The 21777-nt window shown below is 40.1% G+C and overlaps 2 protein-coding genes across 4 annotated transcripts in view; one reads left to right on the forward strand and one right to left on the reverse strand.

Moving 5' to 3' along the window:
• Positions 1-21777, reverse strand: part of VEPH1 (ventricular zone expressed PH domain containing 1) — a 177363-nt gene that overhangs the window by 129094 nt on the left and 26492 nt on the right. The window contains exon 7 of one of the 3 annotated variants that reach the window (XM_042459677.1): positions 20031-20101. The exons of the other annotated variants lie outside the window; for them this stretch is intronic. Coding sequence (XP_042315611.1) covers positions 20076-20101 — 26 coding nt within the window. The 3' untranslated portion in view covers positions 20031-20075. Of the gene's footprint in view, positions 1-20030; positions 20102-21777 lie in introns of those variants that run through there. 3 annotated transcript variants of the gene reach the window in all.
• Positions 7736-16329, forward strand: PTX3 (pentraxin 3). Its single transcript, XM_042459678.1, has 3 exons — positions 7736-8035; positions 8413-8955; positions 14672-16329. The coding sequence occupies exons 1-3, from the start codon at positions 7903-7905 to the stop codon at positions 15289-15291; spliced, it is 1296 nt and encodes a 431-aa protein (XP_042315612.1). The 5' UTR covers positions 7736-7902; the 3' UTR covers positions 15292-16329.

Here is a 21777-nt window from a genome sequence, read left to right on the forward strand (position 1 = left end):
TGTCTGTTAACATCCTAATCCTACACTGTTGCAACAAATATATCTTAATAGCAACAACAACAAATTTTATTGATTATTGCTCCCTCCTCAATATGACATCCCTTCAAATATTTAAACAGGGCTATCACATCACTGCTTAACCTTCTCTTCTCCAGACTAAACATCCCCAGCTCCCTGAGTCTTTCCTCATAGGGCATGGTTTCCAGACCCTTCACCATTTTAGTCGCCCTCCTTTGGACACGCTCTAGTTTCTCAATGTCCTTTTTAAATTGTGGTGCCCAGAACTGGACACAATATTCCAGGTGGGGCCTGACCAGAGCAGAATAGAGTGACACTATTACTTCCCTTGATCTAGACACTATACTTTTATTGATGCAGCCTAAAATCGCATCGGCCTTGTTAGCTGCTGCATCGCACTGTTGACTCATGTTCAACTTGTGGTCTACTTGGACTCCCAGATCCCTTTCACACGTAGTTTCATTCAGCCAGGTGTCCCTCATCCTAAATCTGTGCATTTCATTTTTCCGCCCTAAGTGCAGAACCTTACATTTCTCCGTATTGAATTTCATTTTGTTAGGTTTGGCCCAGCTTTCTAATCTAGTCAGGTCATTTTGAATTTTAATCCTGTCCTCTGGGGTGTTAGCTACTCCTCCTAATTTGGTGTCATCTGAAAATTTGATGCATATGCCCCAATTCTGTCATCCAAGTCATTGATAAAGATGTTGAATAACACTGGGCCCAGGACAGAGTCCTGTGGGACCCCGCTGGTCACTTCTCTCCAGGATGAAAAGGAGCCATTGTTGAGCACCCTTTGGCTTCAGCCAGTCAACCAATTATAAACCCATGTAACAGTTACTTTGTCTAGCTCACATTTCACTAGCTTGTCTGCATGAATGTCATGGGGAACCCTGTCAGAGGCCTTACTGAAATCAAGATATACTATATCCACAGCATTCCTTTCATCTAACAAGCTGGTAATTTTATCAAAGAAAGTGATAAGATTTGTCTGACATGATCTCTGAAACCCATGTTGACTTTTTGTGATTATGGAATTGCCTTCTAGATGTTCACAGATTCTCTGTTTAATGATCTGCTCCAGAATCTTTCCTGGTATAGATGTCAGACTAACTGGATGATAATTGTTGGGATTCTCTTTTTCCCCTTTTTGAAGATGGGGACAACGTTTGCCCTCCTCCAGTCTGCTGGCACTTCTCTTGTTCTTCAGGACTTCTCAAATATTATTGCCTATAGCTCCAATATTACATTAGCCAGCTCTTTTAATATTCTTGGATGTAGTTCATCTAGTCCTGGAGACTTAAATTCATTTAGATTAACAAGGTATTCCTATACTATCTCTTTGCTTATTCTGTGCTGAATTTCCCCTATTCTGTCCTCTGTTCCATTTTCCTCAGGTTGAGCACCCTTTGCCTTTTTTGAGAAGACTGAGGCAAAGAAGGTGTTGAGTAATTCTGCCTTTTCTCTGTCCCCTGTTAGCATTTTGCCATCTTCTCCACAAAGTGGCCCTACTGTTTCCTTCTTCTTCCTTTTGCTGCAGACATATCCAAAAAAGAATTAAACCACTGCATTTGTGTTCCATTTTTGTGGGCTTTTGCCCAGTTTGTGAGTGAGAAATCACACTCATGTTGGCATTTTTAAAAAAAAGATAATGGGGATTGGGAGCTTTGGGGAAATAAATGTAGGAGGACCGAGAGCTGCAAAAGTAGAGTTTGGGCTGTATTTTCTCCACCTCTTATTGGTCTGATCCATCTGGGCTTTACTTGCACTCTTAACTATGATCAAGAAGTCTGCTTTATATACTATAACCCTGCATTAATTATCGTGACATTTTCAAATATTTGTGGACAAAATGGCATGTTTCACTTCTTTAAAAACCCTGTATTTTTATTTGAGGATGCTTATAGGCCACTTATAGGAAAAAGGAAGTGGCTAACAAATAGCTTAAACATCAATTAACATGCAATTAAAATACAACCAACAACATAATAAAAAATAAAACCCAAACCAGAGTGCTAAAACAAATGCAAACATTTAAAGTCAAGCATGCACGAAAATTATTTCCATCAATCAGTCCCATAGAACCCTATAACAGTAAGAATATCAACAGCAAATCCCCACATCCCTGTCCTCATCCATGATGGATGTGTGCCCTGACAGTGTCATCATCAAACTGTTGAATATAGGCATGGCTGAGTCAGCAGCAGTCTGAGAAGGATTGCCCCATAGGTTTGAAGGCTATCGTCTTTTCCGGATATCATAGCGAGTCAGCCACCACTAAAGTCAATGACCTGGACCAGACACAGGATGCTTCAAATGAAGTCAGACTGAGCCCGCAAGCCAGACAGTGGAACAAAGCACTCCTACATTTTATTCTTTTGATGGAGGAACATCACATGTTTGCCTTCTAGGCCTCTTTGACCCAGTCCATTCCAGCTTCAGATACCCAAATAAGGTATCTTCTGAATAATACAGAGGAGCACATTGAGAGCAGAGACCTGACATTATCATTATTCAACTATATATATTAAGCCTCTATAGTGGTTTAGCAATAACGATGTATTTCCTACCTACAACTAATGGGGGGGGGGGAATGAGCATCAGCCTGGGATTTAGAGTTTTACTCTTTGTACAGCATGCAAACAGATGTTCATTCTTAAACCCAAAGCTGCCTTTTCATATCCAGCTCAGAAAACAGTTGAGTACTTGTGAATTAAAAGGTGTGAGGTAAATCTTGGCTAATGGATTATCCCAGTGGGAAAATGTTTGGCTAATGAATTATACACAGAAAAAGAAAGCATCCCTTCCCTGCCTAGTCCATCTTGTGGACTCTTTCAATTGATGTTGCTCTACAAAGAGTCAATTGATAGGACCAAATTTTGCCCCGTTGTTGACCTGACACACACAATATCACCACTATGTTTAAAAATTCCCACCATGTTATTCTCATGATGATCATGTACTGACTGGATAAAATTCTTGAATTTCTAAGACATGTAATTGTTTAATAATAATAATAATAATAATAATAATAAATTTATTTTTATACCACTTTTCCAGAAGATCAAAGTGGTGTACACAAAATTTAAAACCAGTTACAAACACATAATAAAATAGATAAAACCAATAACACAATAAACAATATACAAATCTAAAACAATCATTCGAAAGGGTGAGGCAGAAGGTTGATGGAATCAAAATACACAACTTCATTTTCCAGAGGGGAAGGCTTGATAGAAGAGGAAAAATTTTAGCCTCTTTTTGAATGTTTCTAGAGGGGTGATCAGGCAGAGTTCCTCGGGAAGACTGTTCCAGATTTGTGGGGCTGCTACTGAGAAGGCCCTCTGGGATGTAGTAACCTATTGAGATGATGGAATTGCTAGCAAGTTCTTCCTGATTGTTCTGAGTGTGCGGGGCAGATTATATGTGGAGATGCGGTCCCTCAAGTAACTCAGGCCCAAGCCATGTAGGACTTTATAGGTAATAACCAACACCTTGTATTGTGCTCGGAAGTGAATAGGCAGCCAGTGCAGATCTTTCAGAATAGGTGTTATATGGTCAAACCTGGAAACACCAGTGACCAATCTGGCTGCCATGTTTTGTACTAGCTGAAGCTTCTGGGCTTGGTACAAGGGTTGCCCCTTGTAGAGCGCATTACCGAAATCTAAGCGAGAGGTTACCAGAGCATGTACCACAATTTCAAGGTCCCTTTGGCCCAGGTAGGGTTGCAGCTGGCGTATCAACCGAAGTTGATAGCAAGCACTTCTGACCGTCGCATCTACTTGAGATGTCAACTGCAGGGACGAATCCAGAAGTACTCCTAGACTGTGAACTTCGTGACCCCATTCAGGACAGGTGGATAAACTTCCTTCCCCGGGCCTGGGGAACCTATCACCAGTACTTTCGTTTTCTCTGGATTCAAACTGAATTTGTTTCCCCTCATCCAGCCCATTACCGACTCCAGGCAGGTGTTCAGAGGAGAGACCCCATCCTTAGTCACTGAATCAGTCAGAGACACAGAGAAGCATATTTGGGTGTCATTGGCATACTGATAACACCACGCCCCGTGTCTCCGGATGATCTCTCCCAGTGGTTTCATGTAAATGTTAAACAAAGTGGGGGACAAAATAGCTCCCTGAGGGACACCAGATGTTTGTTCCCTCTTAGAGGAGCAAGTGTCCCCCAACTGCACCATCTGGAATCTGCCCGAGAGGTAGGATCAGAACCACTGGAGCGCAGTACCCCCGATACCCAACTCCCTTAGGCGTTCCAGAAGGATACCATGGTCAATGGTATTGAAAGCCGCTGAGATGGCGCACTTGCGGCATCACAATGACATCAGGACGTGCGGACGTTAAGCATCTGTCACGTCAAAATGGCAGCACCCGTGTGTACAAGGCACTGCCATTTTGACGCCCCGTCATGTGCTAGGGCTGATGCCAGTATGGGTGGTGCACCCTCAGCCAACCCCTAGCATGTGATGGGGGCGCCGTAAAGGCCCATCTGAAGAGGACCTAAATTGCCTGTATATGCTATAAGCCTAGACTAAAATGTCTGTGTTCTTCCCCAGTGAGGAGTGAAAATGTTTAATGAATATCCTAAAAGATTACAAAGCTGCATGTTGATTTCCCCATGTTAAATGCTACAGAACTCTAATGGTTAAAATTACTAAAGGAGACTATTGCTGTTATGCCTGCTTGTTAGGACAAGCATATGAACTTGGATGTTTAACTGGTGATCAAGCCAGGGACTGCTAACATATACAGGCTAACTGGCAAATAGTAACAGAACTGAAAATCCCTCAAAGAGATGGGGTGGAGGAACCACATCTGTTTCAAGGGGGAGTCCTTTGATTTTCAGGTGGGATGCAGTCAATAATTTAGAGTTTTTTAGATGGTCTGAAAGCTTTTCCTCCATTCCATCTTCATCTTTTTCAAACACCTTTTCAAAAGGCAAACACTACATTGATCAGCTAGAAGGTGTTGCTTTCCCCATGCACTTTCAAAGTGGGTGCAGAAGAATGGAAATGATACAATGTAAACATGTTGTATTGTTTTCAAGAATATTTATGGGGAGAAATGGGTGCTCATATTGTTCCAACTGGCCCACTGTTATCACTGTAGATCATTGCCTAATCAAAGCACTAACAATGCTGCTTTTTAATTAAAATTATGAAACTTTCTGTCCCGTTGTCTAACATAAGCAATCATCCCATTAAAACCTCTTTCAGCCAAGTCTCTGAAGGGCTCATTTGTCACAAGAAACATGTAATCCCACAAAAGGAAGGCATTTCTGGCCCAGCTTATTATAAGCAATCTTGTTGGACCATTGCTAGACAAGACAGGACTTGTGTGACTGCTACAGAAAAACAGCTGCTCCACATCTTCTTGTCCCTTCTCTCCCTGAGTCATGTTAAGCAAATACATAGCACAGTTTCATTAAGCTGCAAGATTCCCTCTGTTTTATTGGCTCTGCTGTCTGTGGAGGCTGTCTGTGCAGCACAGTGGCATCCAGTGATATACTTTGTTTTATTAGGCTTCATTGGGGTTGAGATGAGGAGAAGACTTGGAGCAACCACACAACTCCTCTGATATCTGGCTTCAGTACGCTCTGCATATGTGTCCTCATATCAGCTGTTGATTTATGGCAACCCCATAAATTTCATAGGTTTTTTCTTAGGCAAGGAATATTCATTGGCGTAAAACTCATTTGCCAATTCTTTCCTCTGAAATATAGCCTACAGTGCAAGGTATTAATTGATCGTCTCCTATCCATGACTAACCAGAGTTGACCCTGCTTAGCTTCCAAGATCAGTTGGGATCTGGTGCCTTTAGGGCAGGGGTAGGCAACCCTTTTGAGCCGGGGGCCGGTTTGCTGTCCCTCAGACAACTGAGGGGCCGAAGTCAAAAAATAAATAATTAAATAATTTTTAAAAAATTAAATACATAAATAAACCGGGACAAATGTAGGACAAAATTTTCAAATGGAGGGCACTTTTTTTATAAAAAATGGAGGACACGCAAAAAAATTGGCTGATTTTTTAAAAAATGTTGAGATAAATGCATGTTTCTGAGGCTTCTATAGACAATTGCCCCACCATGCCCCTCGTGCAAGATGCCAAAGGCCCCGGCAGCAATCGGTGGCAGGACCGGGCTGGGGCCGGTCCCAAGGCCTTGTCGGGCCGCATCCGGCCCGCGGGCCGCAGGTTGCCTACCCCTGCTTTAGGGTATTTAGGCAGGTTACTGTGTAGTTGCCTGGGTACTATGTAGTATGTAATTAATTCATATTTGCATCTTTGCAGTAAGTGTCCTGACAGTTCAGAATTTTCTCTGTTCTGACCTCTAGAATATCTGGAGTATCTCATAAACTATACAACGCATTAAGTTATTTTTAAAGAAGAGGAGGGTTATAAAGCCCTTTAGAGATAACTGTTCTGAACAACTAAGAAGATTATTGCACGTGCAAATCCTGCCAGGATAGACGTGTGATTGAAAAGTCAAAACCAGATGTTATGGCACGCAGTCGAGTCCAGGCCAGTGCAACCCATCTGCACCCCAGACCCCAGCCATGCTTATCCAGGAGCTTTTAAAAAACTGGATCTTGCCAATTTTGAAAAGCTCCTGGATAAGTATGGCTGGGGTCCAGGGTGCAGACAGGTTGCACTTGCCTGGCCTCGGCTGTGTGCGATAACACCTGGTTTTGACCTTTCAATCCCATGCCTATCCTGGCAGGATTTACAGGTGCGGTAATCTCCACTGTGTGGAAGTAGGCATATTTGACCAGAACTCCTGGATAAATAAGTTCAGCTTGTTGTTGTGTGCCTTCAAGTTGTTTCTGACTTATGGCAATCCTAAAGTTACCTTATCACAGGTTTTTTTTTGGCATGTTTCTTCAGAGGGGTTTTGCCATTTCAGTTCTCTGAGGCTGGGAGAGGGTGACTTGCCCAAAGTCACCCTGTGAGTTTCCATAGCTGAGAAAGAATTCAAATCCTGGTCTCCAAGGTGATATTGCAATGCTCAAACCACTATGCCGCACTGGCTTTTGGTCAGAATTCAGGGGAAGAGTGGGAATGCTGCATGTGCAGAAATGAATCTAACACCCACCACTGTAAGCAAAAATCCTCCCTAGTTTCCATCCACATATACATCAGTGTTATAGGGATGGAGAATGTGCCAACATGTTATTTATATATTTATTTTGCCATAGAAGCAAAAAGCTACCATTCAATGTTTGAAGAAGGAGTTCCAGAAATGCAGCAACACTATATGGATCCCTCTGCTGTTAATTACTAATAAGGGATAGTAATATATGAATTTGTAAAAGTTCCTGCCTCTTAATAACCAAGAATGTTCAGTTTGCAAAACTGCTTACTCATACAAAAACTCCTGAGTCTAGAATGTAACATGATTCCAAACCAGTTGTTGAAACACCAACTTTTTTAATTCAACAAATTTGCTATTCATTTACTGCTCCTGCTTTTCTTTAAAAACATTTTTTTAAAAAGTGTCTCCAAGGAACTTTGCAATGTGCAAGAAGAGTTTTTCCATCATTTCTCCTCTTACATGGCTTGCTAATCCAAACATATTTCAAACATTTAAGTTTCAGGATTGTGAAACCTCCATGTCTCCCCCTACTTAGAACTCCTATCCAAAAACATTAATAATAACCAGAAGCACTCCCATTACAGCACCAGCATTACTCATTCATTCACATTCAGCCACTCTCTCTCAGTATTATTTAAGGGCTTCCAGCAACTCCCCCTCTTAGAATCATCTCTGCTTGGGTCTTACTAGACTCTAGTAACAGGAGAGACCTTTCATTCAGGAAGACACAGACTTTTAAAGTAGCAGCTGGAGAATACTGGGCTTTCTGTTTGTTTTTTAAAATATGTATTCCTCTGTGTTCCTGCTTTTTGCTCTCTGGTCTTCTGCATCTACTCTGGAACTGGATGAGTATGATGACCTCTTTTTCCTGAATTTTGACAATGAAGTAGAAAGTGTAATTCCTGCTACGGAAGAAAGTAAGTAATATTTTTTGCCTATTTCTTCTACTCATTAGCTACAAGCTAGCTGCTTCTATACCACCAAAGGAAAGACCATTCAGGATTCATATACTGTTGATATTGTATAAACTCTTGTCAGCAGATACAAAATTAGTACTAAATTTGCAAAACATTCATTTAGCATAAGTAAAAAGAGCAAGCAGATCTCTCAGCTCTTTTTTTGATTGTTTCTAAGAGTGAGCATAACTCCATCACTGTTACAAGAAATTTACATTTTGCATTGTCTTCTGGGGGGAAGCAGTGGTAGCTTTGGAGCATGCAGGAATATGCATTTCTTTAAACAGTAACTTTAGCGCAGAAATGTATTGTAACAGCTGTTGTGTATTCTGCTCTAGCTATTTCCTGCGATTGTCAGCGGGAACACACAGAGTGGGACAAACTCTTCATTATGCTTGAGAACTCCCAGATGAAAGAAAACATGCTGCTACAGTCCCTGGATGAAATCCTTAAAGTGGAGCTGCAGACATTGAGAGGGGAACTGCTGCAATTTTTGGAAAACTTTGCTGGCACATGCACCACGTACATTGAAAAAGCTGCCTCTCAGTTTTTGAGCCAAATGGACCAGATGCTGGTAAAGAACAGTGGAGAATCTGAAGACTTTTTCGGGATGCTTCCTGAATCTAAGCAAGGAAAAATCCTCAAAGAAATTCTGCAGCTGAGCCAAAATGTGTCCAGCAGACTCAGCCGCCTGGAACATGCTTGGCAAAGGAGAGAGGAGGTGGATGCTCAGCAGAGGGGTTTGTCAGAGAAAGTCAGAGTCAGTTACATCACAAGTGGGGACGATTTCATTGTGAAATCACTGTGGCAAGAACTTCAGGAAACAAAAGCTGAACTGAAAGAATCCCAAAAAAGGACCACACAGCACTTATTACCAGTTGGTAAGTTAAATTCTGTTGACAGTGATACTAATGCAATTCACATCTGTTCACAAAGGATGTCAAATAACTCTATTAATAACCTCAGCTGATACCTGGTTTATATGGGAGGGAGGGCATTACTGTGAACTATGGAAGAATTTCAGTTGTGGCAGTGCAGATTACCCTTAATAAATGCCAACCTTGTATAGGCAGGAAGGCAAAGGGCATGAACACACAGTATATCCACAACTTCAACAGAGATGTTGCAAATAGGAATCAATAAGATTCCTAGCCAAAGGAATTATCAGTACTTGTGTTTGACCAAGAGAAAGACACCCCCCCCCCCAAAAAAAAAAAGGCTGGCATACATATGCAGTGAACACATTCTTGGAAAGCCTAGTTGTCTGCTTCACTGCCAGTTTACCTCTATGGACTTCCACTCTTAATTGTTTTGTTGTAAAAATGATAACAAGAATTTATGGATTCCCCTATTATATTTTCACCTCTTTCTATAGTTTCTTCTCCCAGTAGGTAACTGCTACCTCTTTCATAGCATTCCTCAGAGGCTACATCTGAACAAAACTTGACCCTGTGAGCTCACTGATTATGTCAACAGGCTATTAATCAAGACTCTTGCTTCAGGGCATAAACAGATTCTCCATAGGGGCTCAGAGAGGTGGAACAGCTTTCACCCCATGTAACAGGACTCAGTGATACATCATAAAGATTTCTCCCACCCCACTTTCCCTTTGAAACAACAGCCCATTCAAGTATTTTGGTATCCAGCCACTAGCAGTCATCCATATGTTCCTTATGATTCATATTAATATTAATAAACAATGATAACTTGTATTTCCTCTGTTTAATTTATAACCCAACCAGCATAATTTAAGGTAGCTTTATCTATCTAAAGTAAATCAGTATTTATTCCATGTTAGGCAGAGAGAGGATATTAGCAGAAATGTTGGGATACACTTTTTAAAAATGGCCAAACTTTTAAGAACTAACCACACAGAACTATGTAGCCACATATGAAGGGTTCCTGAGATTCTGTGGCATTAACAGGGCATGTGCATAGAGATTTTGTTTGGCATTACCAGTAACTTATTTCCAAAGGCACAGCTGCCTGTGAAACTGAAACCTTTAAAGATGCTCTTTTTTATTTGAATACAGTGGTGCAGAGATGTAACAGGTGGTAGAAGAACCAACACCATGTATTATGCATTCATTAGTCCATACAGATAAAATCTCCTCAGATATTCTCTAGTATACGTGGATGGAAAACAGAAATGGGAGAACAGTTTCTGAAAGAGAACTAGAGACAACATTGATAATCAATGAAGATGACTTTGGAAAGTTTTTAAAAATGCCCATTCTCATTAAACAATTGACATTTTATCTTTCCACAGTCTTTCAAATAAAGTTAATTCAGGACAAATGTTATTTTTATTAGTATAGGGAGTGAACTTTATAGATACCATGACTGGATGAGTAAACAGGGTTTTGGGAGAATCACCCTGAAATACAGATGATGCCACTCTACACTCTAGTTCTCAAAATATGAAGCCACATTAATATAGAAATCCATTTCTGTAGGCACAGCTCATTCTGCCCTGGAAAACCCTACAGTAGCACCTATAAACCAGTAAGAAATTCTTGATAGTCCTTTAATTATTTAACTAGTTAGGTTAATAACAAAAGATTATCAACACCTCACTCTTTAATGGGCATTTTATGTTGCTAAGAATACATGCTTCGAGTTTAAAAACAAAATTCGTAATAAATTGAGTACATGCTCCTGGAAACCAGGATTCAATTCCCTGCTTGACCATGGAAATCTACTTGTGAGCTCTTGGGTATGTCACACTGTCAGCCTCAGAGGAAGACAAAGGCAATTCCCCTCTGAACAAATCTTGGCAAGAAAACCCTGTGGTAGGCTTGCCTTAGGGTCACCATAAGTCAGAAATGACTTGAAGGCACACAAGGAACAACAACATATTTATAACATAATAATCAAATAATAAGTTGTGCTCCATTTATGCAAGATTTCTACTGGAACAAACAAAACCTTGGGCAAATCACCTTGAGCAAGAAAAGTGGGTGAGCATAGTATGGTTATTTGACTGTTGTACTAGAACTTTGAGAGACAAGGGTTTGAATTCCCACTTGGAAACTCACTGGGTGACTCTAGGCAAGTCACACACTCTCAATCTCAGAGGAAGGCAATGGCAACCCTCCCATAACCCTGAAACTACTTGATGGCACAATAACAACAGAGTATGTAACAAACTGAATAATAGGGCCTAAATACCCTGAAGGCACCAGATCCTGTCTGATCAGAGAACAAGGGTCCAAAATACCTCAGAGATAATCCAGTTTGAGACTGCTTTAACTGCCCTGGCTCCATGCCCTGGGAACTATAGTTTATTGTGGCACCAGAGCTCTCGGACAGAGAAGCCGAAATGTCCCCTAAAACAACAGTTCCCAGAATTCCCCTGCACTGAGCCATAGCAGTTAAAGCAGTCTCAAACTGGGTTATTTCTGCAGTGTGTTTGGACCAAGAACCACCAGGTGCTGTAAGCTAGATTTCAGAGGAGGACTCTGACAAACCAGATTGGAGTGCTCCCTGCATTAAAAAAAAAACACTATGAAATTCATGGGGTCACCATAAGTCTACAGGCAACTTGCAATGTCTCTTTTACTTACACACACACACACACACACACACACACACACACACACACACACACGGAGTGGGCAAGTGAAGTGACACCCAATTCCCCAATTGTCCTGCTTCCAAAAGAGCTAATTGGCACTAACAGCTCTGTGCAAAATTCCACAGTTAATTCTGCAACACTAAAGACATGATTCAGGCAAAAGTAAGCACTTTTAAGTACAGAAGGCCCTCCACATTTGCTGTGGTTAGGGGCACAGGACCCCTGTGAATGAGGAAAAAACATAAATAAAAATCACTATTTTTTTAAATTGAGAGAACACTTTTTTAGGAATCTCTAGGTCCTCCAGCACAACTCTGTGGTCAACATGTGCAAGAAGCTGACCATAGAATCACACTGGAGAACCTAAAAATGGCAAGGCAAGTGTTTTCTCTAGCAGTCTCTAGGTCCTCCAGAGCAACTCTATAGTCAACTTTCAGCTGAGTTGCACTGGGGAACCTAGAGACTTCTAGAGAAAACGTGGATCAATTCTGCAAATAATCAAAGCTGCAAAACTCAAAGCCGCAAATGTGGAGGGCCAACTGTATTCTTTATTTTAGTGGAAGAGTTATGCAAACAGATAAATATATGGCTTAGCTTGATGCATGCCTGCAGATTAAGCAGCAAGCCTGCATCACCTCTTCCTCCCTTCCTCATAAAATGTTGTAGTTCACAACATCTGATGGGAAACTTGCATCACTGCAAATTTCCTAACTCCCACTTCACTTCATTGGCTGTTGCTTGAGAGGTGAGAAAACTCCCCATGTAATGGTCACACATGCTTCCCATTATTATAAATTGAAGAGAAGACAATGCAGGATAGCTGCTTCCAGCACCTACACATCAGCTATGTAATATACAGTTTGGGCTTCAAATCAAATCCACTGAAATTAATCGGATATTAACATCCTTAACTGAGCCTGGATCAGCCTCGTCATTGTTGCTCAACCTGTGAAGTCAGTGTTAAATCCAGCATGACTCCACTGAATTCACAGGACTGGTTCTTAATTGACAACAGACTGACGAAAGACCAGAGTTCAGTACCATATGTTTTGATAGGGGGAAGGAAAGTCATAATTTGATTAAGAACAAGAAGAGTAAATTTTTGAAATGCCCCTCAGATCCCCCTGGAAATCTTTTCCCAAAGAGTTTTCAGCAACTGGTTTTGATTTCTCACATACCTTGGATTTTTGCCAGGTTGACTCTTAAGGGCTTTTCTCATCACACTGTTGCTGGTGTTTTGTGAAGCTGGTTTTAATTTTACTTAGCCCTTGATAATAAAGTTAGAAATCCTGCTAATTAAAAAGTCATGTCTCTACACAGAGCTTTTTGCTCTTTGAAGAAATATTCCTGCATAATCATGACCCAATGCCCTATTTCTCAGTGGTCATAACATTTTAAAACATATTCAGAACTCATATAATATGACTGGACCAATAAAAGAAGACAGAAAATGTATTTTAATGGCAGAAACTGCATTTGCAGTTTCAAAATTCATTAATGTTCTTTACATCTAGGAACCTGAAATAACAGTGTTCATTTATTATACATAGTATAACAACAATACAGTAAATTCCAAATTCCTGTGATCATTTCCCCATATAGTTTGATGATTATCTACTACCAACCCAGTTATAACTGGATACAGCATTGCCCCATTCAATAATGTTTTTAAATTTCTTTTTGCTCTGAATTTTTAGTCCTGTACACTACCAAATTATAGTCTTCTTTTCAGTACCATAATATCATGGTGAATTTTTTTTTATTTTTTGTGGTAAGGCATTTTTGAATAAAATTATAAGTTGCACCAGACTGAAAATAAACAATTTTCAGACCATGAAAATGCAGATTTACCACATGAGGGTAACTTCATAAGATATCTTAATAACTGGAAAACAGTGGATGAGAGTTCCTTTCTGATGGTATGTGTTCAAAAGTGGGCAGGAAGTTGACCCAAGATTTTTATGTTTGAACTTCTATAATCGCTATAATAACTGTGATCCAATATGCAGAAATAAGTATTCCATTAGTCCACATCCACTCCTCTGGGGCTGCTGCCATACTGCAGAAATAAATCAGTTTGATGCCACTTTAACTTCCATGGCTCAGTGATATATAATTCTGGGATTTGTAGTTTGGCAGGGCACCAGAGCTCTGACATGGAATAACTTACAAAACTACAAATTCCAGAATTCATAGCATTGAGTCATGGCAGTTAAAGTGGTGTCAAACTGCTTTATTTCTGCAGTGCGGGTACACCCTGAGTGAGCTATGGCTTCTGAATAATACACACAAATCCATACAACATGCTTATCACTAGTGCTCTTTGTGAACCATCAATTGGAAAATGAGAGACAATGGGCTCATTGCCTTTCTCTGAGGCAGAGATGGTGTGGCATGTCAATGGGTTTCCATGACTATGTGAGGATTCAAACTTGGTCTCCCAGAGTCCTAGTCCAACACTCAAACCACTGCACCACATTCCCTCTCGGGAAGACTATAGGAAAGGTAATAGTGGGGTGGAGAGCCACAGGAATCATCTGAGTGTTCTAAAATAATTTATTACCAGCTCTTTGAGATCTCAGCCTAAGAAGATATGCAGATGCCTCTCCATTGCATGTTCACCACCACTCAACAATGAACCTCTGCAGACCAAATCCATTGTTTAACTCCAGCGTAACACTTTTGAACACAGAAATTTTGCTGAACTCCTCAGGGGAGTAGAGCACATAATTTGCATGCATAAAGTTCCTGGTCTTAAAATCTCCAGGCTTAATTGGTTGTTGGTTTATTACACCAAATAGCAGGTAAAAGATAAAATCTTTCTCTGGCAAATATCCTGGAAACCCACTGTCCATTAAAGTAAGACAATTCTCGGCTAATGCACAGAGTCTAAGGCAATTCTCAGGAACCACTGAAAGAAATTATATTATGCTCTGATTAATTCTCTACATGGTCATTATATATAATTTTACTTTTTATAAATTTAATATATAATTTAACTTTTTCTATTGTTTTTGAAGGTTGTGAAACAGCTCTTTTATTCCCAATGCGTTCCAAAAAGATCTTTGTGAGTGTTCATCCAACTACCCCATTGATCCTCCATTCTTTTACCGCCTGTACATGGATAAAATTAACTGAAATGCTGGACAAAACTATTGTATTCTCATATGGAACAAAGAGAAATCCTTATGAAATCCAACTCTATCTGAGCTATGGTTCAGTAGTTCTTGCTGTAAGTAATGATCACAACAAGATAATTGCCCCAAATGTCATCTCTTCTGAACAGTGGGCTCACCTTTGTGGCTCTTGGAACACAATTAATGGAAGTACATCATTGTGGATAAATGGAAAGAATGTGGCAACTGCTGCAGAAATAGCTGAGGATTACATCATTCCAGATGGTGGGCTTTTGCAGATTGGCCAAGAAAAAAATGGCTGCTGTGTTGGAGGTGGTTTTAATGAATCTTTAGCTTTTTCTGGGAAAATAACTGGTTTTAATATTTGGAGCAAAGTTCTCAATGAGAAAGAGATAACAAGACAAACTAGAGAAGAGGCATGTAACAACCGTGGCAACATAGTTGGGTGGGGGGTTACTGAGGTTCTGCCTCATGGAGGTGTTCAATATGTTTTTGGGCCCTGAATTAATATGCTTCTGGTGCTTTATAAACTCACCAAAAAGACAGAATCTAGGAATTATTCTAAGGGCAGTCACACAGCATAGCTGCTACATGGAAATCTCAATAGAAAAGCAGTAGTATGAAGCAAACCTTCCCATTCTTGGTGCGTGATTTAGCCCTGGTTCATCCAGGAATCTGTGAATGAGGCACCTCATGGCAGGAAGCCTCTGGGTGACTGCAGAAGCTTTGGCCACCTCACTCCTAATTCAATGGACTTCTGAGTCCATAAAGAAGAATGGTGCTGCTAGAGGGTGGACAGATGAATGAACAGCATTGAGAAAGGGTTAGGAAAAAAGAATAGCTCTCCACAAATAGCTATAGCCACTTTTAGAACAAAGAACTTCTAAGTCAGAGTTGGAGGCATTTTCAACCACATGAATCCTCATTCACAGACACACAGAAAATGCTGGTTTCCATGTGTCAAATATATAAAACTTGTTCTTAAATATATCTCATGAAAGGGTAATACTGTAAACATATAGCGCTGAACTGAGGTATAGATGCAAAATTGTGTTAGCAAACAAAGTCAAATGTAGCTTAAAAGACATACTGAAAAACTATATTGGAATAATTATTAATGCAGAGGCTGATCTCATCACAGGTTTAATATTATGGAATTCAAAACACATAGGGGTCATTTGAGGATCCCAGGCATGCCAACAAATGGTAGGGTCTTTACAGAGCTAATACTGTGCTGTCTTTTTCAGGTTCCATGTTTGTAGATTTTATATCATTAATGTGAATTTTGCAGATGAACTATATAAGTGTCATGGCATAATATCTGCTGGTTTTGTTCCCTGTTTACTGATATGTACACTTTAATGAAGCTAGAGTCTTGCCCAAGATATTATTTATACTGGAAGTCCATCTAGCATTCAGATAAGTACAGTTTTCTTTTATGAAATGGATAAAGCTGTATTATATTGTAAATTGATCATGTACTAACATTATTGAAATTATTTTTTATAAAATTGTACTGTAAATAAAAATCCTTTATCGGACTGATGATTTACTTTCACTATCCTCCCCCCAAAAAGTTTGAATTCTGAAAATAAGCTCACTTTTCAAGTGCATGTCTCTTTCTTCTTGTGCTTCTTTTTCAAACACAATATTTGTGTGCTTCTCTATGGACAAAATAATCTTACACTAGGAGATTTCTTATTCAGGGGGAAGACTTGTATATAACAGACTATGGCAGCTGAGTCGTGTCCTGAAACTATAGCCATATTTCTAAAAGGTACTCTATGGAAACACTGAAAATGGCAACTATGAAGCCTCTAATGGTCCATCTAAGTCCCTTCAGAAAAGCAAGGGGTATACGCCTTTGGTACATTCATGGCAAAATGATGAACTGCCAGTCACAAATCAGGCCAGGATAAGCCGGGGGGGGGGGGGGCGGGGGGAGAGGTGGGGGGGGGGGGGGGGGGGTTTTTTTTTTTTTTTTTTTGCATGTTTTGTGCATTTGAGGGAGTGGGTATGATTTTGGGGTGAAACTCATCCAAATATTGCAGCAAAATTGGGAGGATTCAGGGACTGGGGAATGACTGGGGCTTTGGGGCCCACAAAAGAGGTGTCTGTGGGCTGCAAGAAGCCTGGGGGCCATAAGACAGGGGAATCTCTTGCAGTGTTAAGGAGAAAGTGATACTTTCACATTTAGCTAACAAGCTATCTTGTAAATAATCAAATAGCATTTGCATAGACTGAATCTATTTGTGGAGCCTACACATTTCACATACACTTGTTTCTCTTCCCTAAGTGTGCTATACTCAAGTGCAAATGCCACGATTCCTTTCAGGTACAGTACTTCAGGACACATTTGGAGTTACACACAGTTCTTAACGTAGGCATATGTAACAGTTACTATGTTTTAGTCACTTTAAGATAAAAAACATCACAGATGGATTGTATCCATTACATATGCCTGTCGGGATGAGATAGCTCAAATCTGTACTCATGTTTACACTAGCAGAAGGCACGTCTGGCAGTTAGGAGTAATAGTAGTAGTTGTAGTTAGTATTACTACAATTTTTAAAATATTTTTTCCCCAGTTTGGGATTCAAAGTACCTTACAACAGTTAAAACAAACACAGTTAAAAATTAACATCATAAAATATTAAAAAGCAATTAAATCATCATGAAATCTGAAACCAGTCAAAACAAATTAAAGCAGCAGTAACAAATAAAGGTCCAGCTCATTATACAAGAACTACTTGGCCTCAAAAATCAATTCTCAAAGCCCTGCTGGAATAAAAAAGTTTTTATCTACTTGAGGAAAACTATAGTAAGGTGGGAAAAGGGCAGGCTGAAGTTTACATTTGGTGCACACATCAGGATTTCTCATGCTCACAATGATGGCAAAACATCACAATAGCCAAAGAGGTAGGACAAGTAAAAACACTTCTTCTGGAGTCAATGGAGAATCTAACAACCACAAATAAAGCTGCACAGACAGTTCCATTCTTACTTGCAATGAATATACAGAGATGGATACTAGCACCAGGATAAATGCTTGTCATCATTTCTTCTTCCATCCCCACAGCCATATCAGTTGGTAAGATGTGGACCAGTGCAGCACTAGAAGCATGTAAACCCCAACAAACTTACATTATTTGTTAAAAGTAAGTTAAAGTAAAGAATCACAGATGTCCATCCAGTCTCCGCTTAAAGATCTCCAAAGAAGGAGACTGGATGGACACACTCCAAGACAGCATATTCCACTGGCAAACAGGAGATTTTTTCTAATGTTGAGGTGGAATTTCTTCTCCAGTAGTTTGAATCCATTGCTCTAGGTCCTAGTCTCTGGAGCAGCTTGCTCCATCCTCAATATAGCATCCCTTCAAATATTTAAACATGGCTATTGTGTCACTTTCTATTCTCCAGACTAAGCATACTCAGCTCCCTAAGCTGTCCCTCATAGGGCATGGTTTCAAGTCCTTTCATCATTTTGGTTGCCCTCCTCTGGACATGCTCCAACTTCTAAACATCTTTTTTGAATTGTGGTGCCTAGAACTGGACAAAGTATTCCAGGTGAGGTCTCACCAAAGCAGAGTAGAATGGCACTATTACTTCCCTCTGTCCAGACACTATACTTCTATTGATGCAGTTTAGTATCATATTTACTTTTTTATCTGCTGTATCACATATTGCCGCATCTTCATCTTGTGGTCTGCTAAGATTTCCAGATTTCTTCCTCACGTACTATTGTCAGTCCAGGTGTCACCCATCCTATATCTGAGCCTTTCATTTTTTCTGCCTAAGTGTGGCACCTTTCAGTGTCATAAGCATCCATCCCTCCAACAGTTTTTAGTCCTCCTTTTAGCATCAGGTTGTATTAGTGCTCTTGTGCATTTCAGTATAGCATGAGGTGGGGAGAAACATGGGTATAAGCAGCACCTCTGATTACTACTGCATCAGTAGCATATACATCACCATCCTAAAGGCATTACATTATACTCCTACTAAGGTTCTGAAACCCAACCTATAAAATGCTCCTCCAACACTAGTTTAAATCCCAGCCTAATTGGACTGTTATTGAACTGAGTAGCAGAAGCCACAGAACTCTCTGATCCCAGTTCAAATGTGCATGCACACAACTGCCAGGACAGCAGATGTTAGATCATTTAGGGGCTCAGATATATGTAATTTTATGAATGCTCCTCATTCTGAAGTCGAAGGCTTTAATGGCCGGCATCCATAGTTTTTTGTGGGGTTTTGGGGCTATGTGGCCACATTCTAGAAGAGTGGCTGGCATCTTCAGAGAAAAGAGAGATGCACAGATGCTGGTGAAACGTCAGGAATAAACTCTTCTAGTACATGGCCACATAGCCAGAAAAACCCACATAAAACTATGTTTCTCTCTCTCTCTCTCTCTCTCTCTATATATATATATATATATATATACACACACACACACACAGACACTATTCATTTCTAACTACCTGGTGTCTACTGCATCATTCTAAAAGCAACAATTTCCTGCAACTTCATCTTAGACATCCAGAGCAACACCTGGTGGTGAAATATTATAAATGTAAAAAAGAAAAGAAAATGAATCCAACAGCACTAGTAATACTTAACAATATATTTACAATTTTCTTAACTACAGTTTTAGTTATGGGTAGAATAATTTTGTTGTTGTTGTTGTTTTTCTCTACTATATATCTCACCAAATATTTCCCACATGTAGTTTAATTACATATACAAATGGATACGAGAGGGATCCATTTTATCAATTTTGACATTAATCTACACTGCCCCCAAAAGATCACAATCAAAGATTTTGCCCAAGGAAAAGCAAAGGAAATAGGAACAGTGAAAAATTATGGGGTAAACATGGTAAATATGTAACTGATTCAATAACAGGTAATGGGACCTAGTGGAGTTGGAGAAGTAAAGGCATGATGTGATTATTAGGGAAGTATCAGGGACAAGGCCATGGAGATAATAGAAGAACTGCTATGTGGCTTGTAAGTCCATGAAAAGGAACAGAAGCAAGTTATTTAAGGCAACACCGGCTGAAAGGAATTTGAATTACACACACACACACACACACAAAAATACAATGGTCAAGGAATTACCGCTGTTTGTTCAGTCACCAACCCCATCCCACTCTTGATTTGAATGGACAACTTCAATTACAGTATTACTTAAACCAAAAACACACACATGCAGAGGATAGTTTATTTACATTTTTAAAAAAAATCAGAAGCTTAATGGATCCACTTTCGTTGCATTCTCCTTTCTAAAGTTAAAAGTACTGGTTCCTTCTATGAACTGCAAAACATAATCAGGGGGGAAAGAGAGAGAATCCCCTTATCATTTTGAAATTGAATCCTTTTCTGCTTGTCAATACATGAACCATTCTCCATTTGAAGTGTTATCGTAACAGAGCAAGAGCCCAGACATCTGGGGAACAGTGGGATGGCAGGAGCTCCATTTCAATTGTGTCCAGCTCTTTTCATATGCCAAGGGGACTACTATGAGTGACCATGAAATCTAACAAGCCATAATTTTATTTACTGGATTTTATTATTATTTGTCTCCCAGAAGCCAAATAGCCAGAAGGAGGAGTGGCCTGCCTACGTAAAGATCCTTCTATACCATCTTAACTAAGAACAAAAACAACATCTTGACAAAATGTAGGCTTATAACCATCACAATTTTCTTTCTCCTGTATGATTTTAACACCTTTGCCTAATGAAGAAACCAGTGGAGCTTCAAAAGATTGCAGAATGTATTTTGCACATTTTGATTTGCCTAATAAAGAAATCGCTGTTTTGTGGATTTTGGATATTACTGTACTTCCCATTCTAACGTTTGAAATCAGCCCCAAGTCTAACCAATTTCAAATAATATATTGTATATACTATATAAAATAAACCCTAGCATATCCTGGCGGCGCAATAATGGTGGCGGCCCGTGTACATAGGTGCTGCCATTATGATGTAATGGATGCATAGCATCCACACATCGCGCTTCGCCAATTAGGTCAGGAGTGTGCCATTGGCGCACTCACACGTAACTGGCACGGGGTGGGGGGAACAACCCGCAGGGAAGCCACATAGTTTGGCGGCTGCGACTTCCCTGCAGAGGAAAAACAGGTGCCAGCAGACTGCCGTTTTTTGGACGTCTAGTCTTCCAGTGCAACTCTGCCAGAAGTCAACCATATGGTTGTGCTGGAGAACCTAGACATTCCTAGAGAAAACACTTTTCTAGGCATTGTAGATCCTCCAACATGATTCTATGATCAACTTCTGGCAAATGCTGACCACAGAGGTGCACTGGAGGACCTGGAGACTCCTACAGCAGTGTTCTCTTAGGTAAAAAGAATAGTGTTATTTTATTTGTGGTTTTTCCACATTCATGGGGGTCCTTCATCCCTAAGCCCAGCAAATGTGGTGGGACCACTGTATATATAATTATATTGTTGTGATGCCACATCTTACCTACTTCAAACCAATCCTCAGACTCAACCTTTTCCATTAAGCTTTAGGTTCAACCACTTAGTCCCAATGCCTCACTAGAATACGGGCATACCTCAGTCAACAATGCCTCTGACAAACCTAATAAAGGTATGACTGTTGTGGGGGTTTTAGATTTTGCTGTATAAAGCCTCTGACAAAGGAGCTCCTTTTTACAAAGTCTTTTTGTGGGAGCCCAGATCAGCCCTCTTGTTACAACAGTGTGTCTGCAGTAAAACAATGCAATAAAGTTTGACCTGGGAAAGAAAGGGATTTTCTTCTCAGTGATTTTATTCTTGCTGTGTGTGTTTATGTACAATAGGCAAAGTAAACAGCTGGCTATTCTGAAGAGCAAAACAAAAGGAAAAGGAAAAAGCACATTAACCTACTGCACCAGCTACGCTAGCATGTTGAAAAAGCATAGATCTATAAGTTTTGTCAAAATGGAAATCAAACGAAAGTGGAAATCAAAAGAAAAGTGGAAGTGTT

Source organism: Sceloporus undulatus, chromosome 3, assembly GCF_019175285.1.
Source record: "Sceloporus undulatus isolate JIND9_A2432 ecotype Alabama chromosome 3, SceUnd_v1.1, whole genome shotgun sequence".
Classification (NCBI taxonomy): domain Eukaryota; kingdom Metazoa; phylum Chordata; class Lepidosauria; order Squamata; family Phrynosomatidae; genus Sceloporus; species Sceloporus undulatus.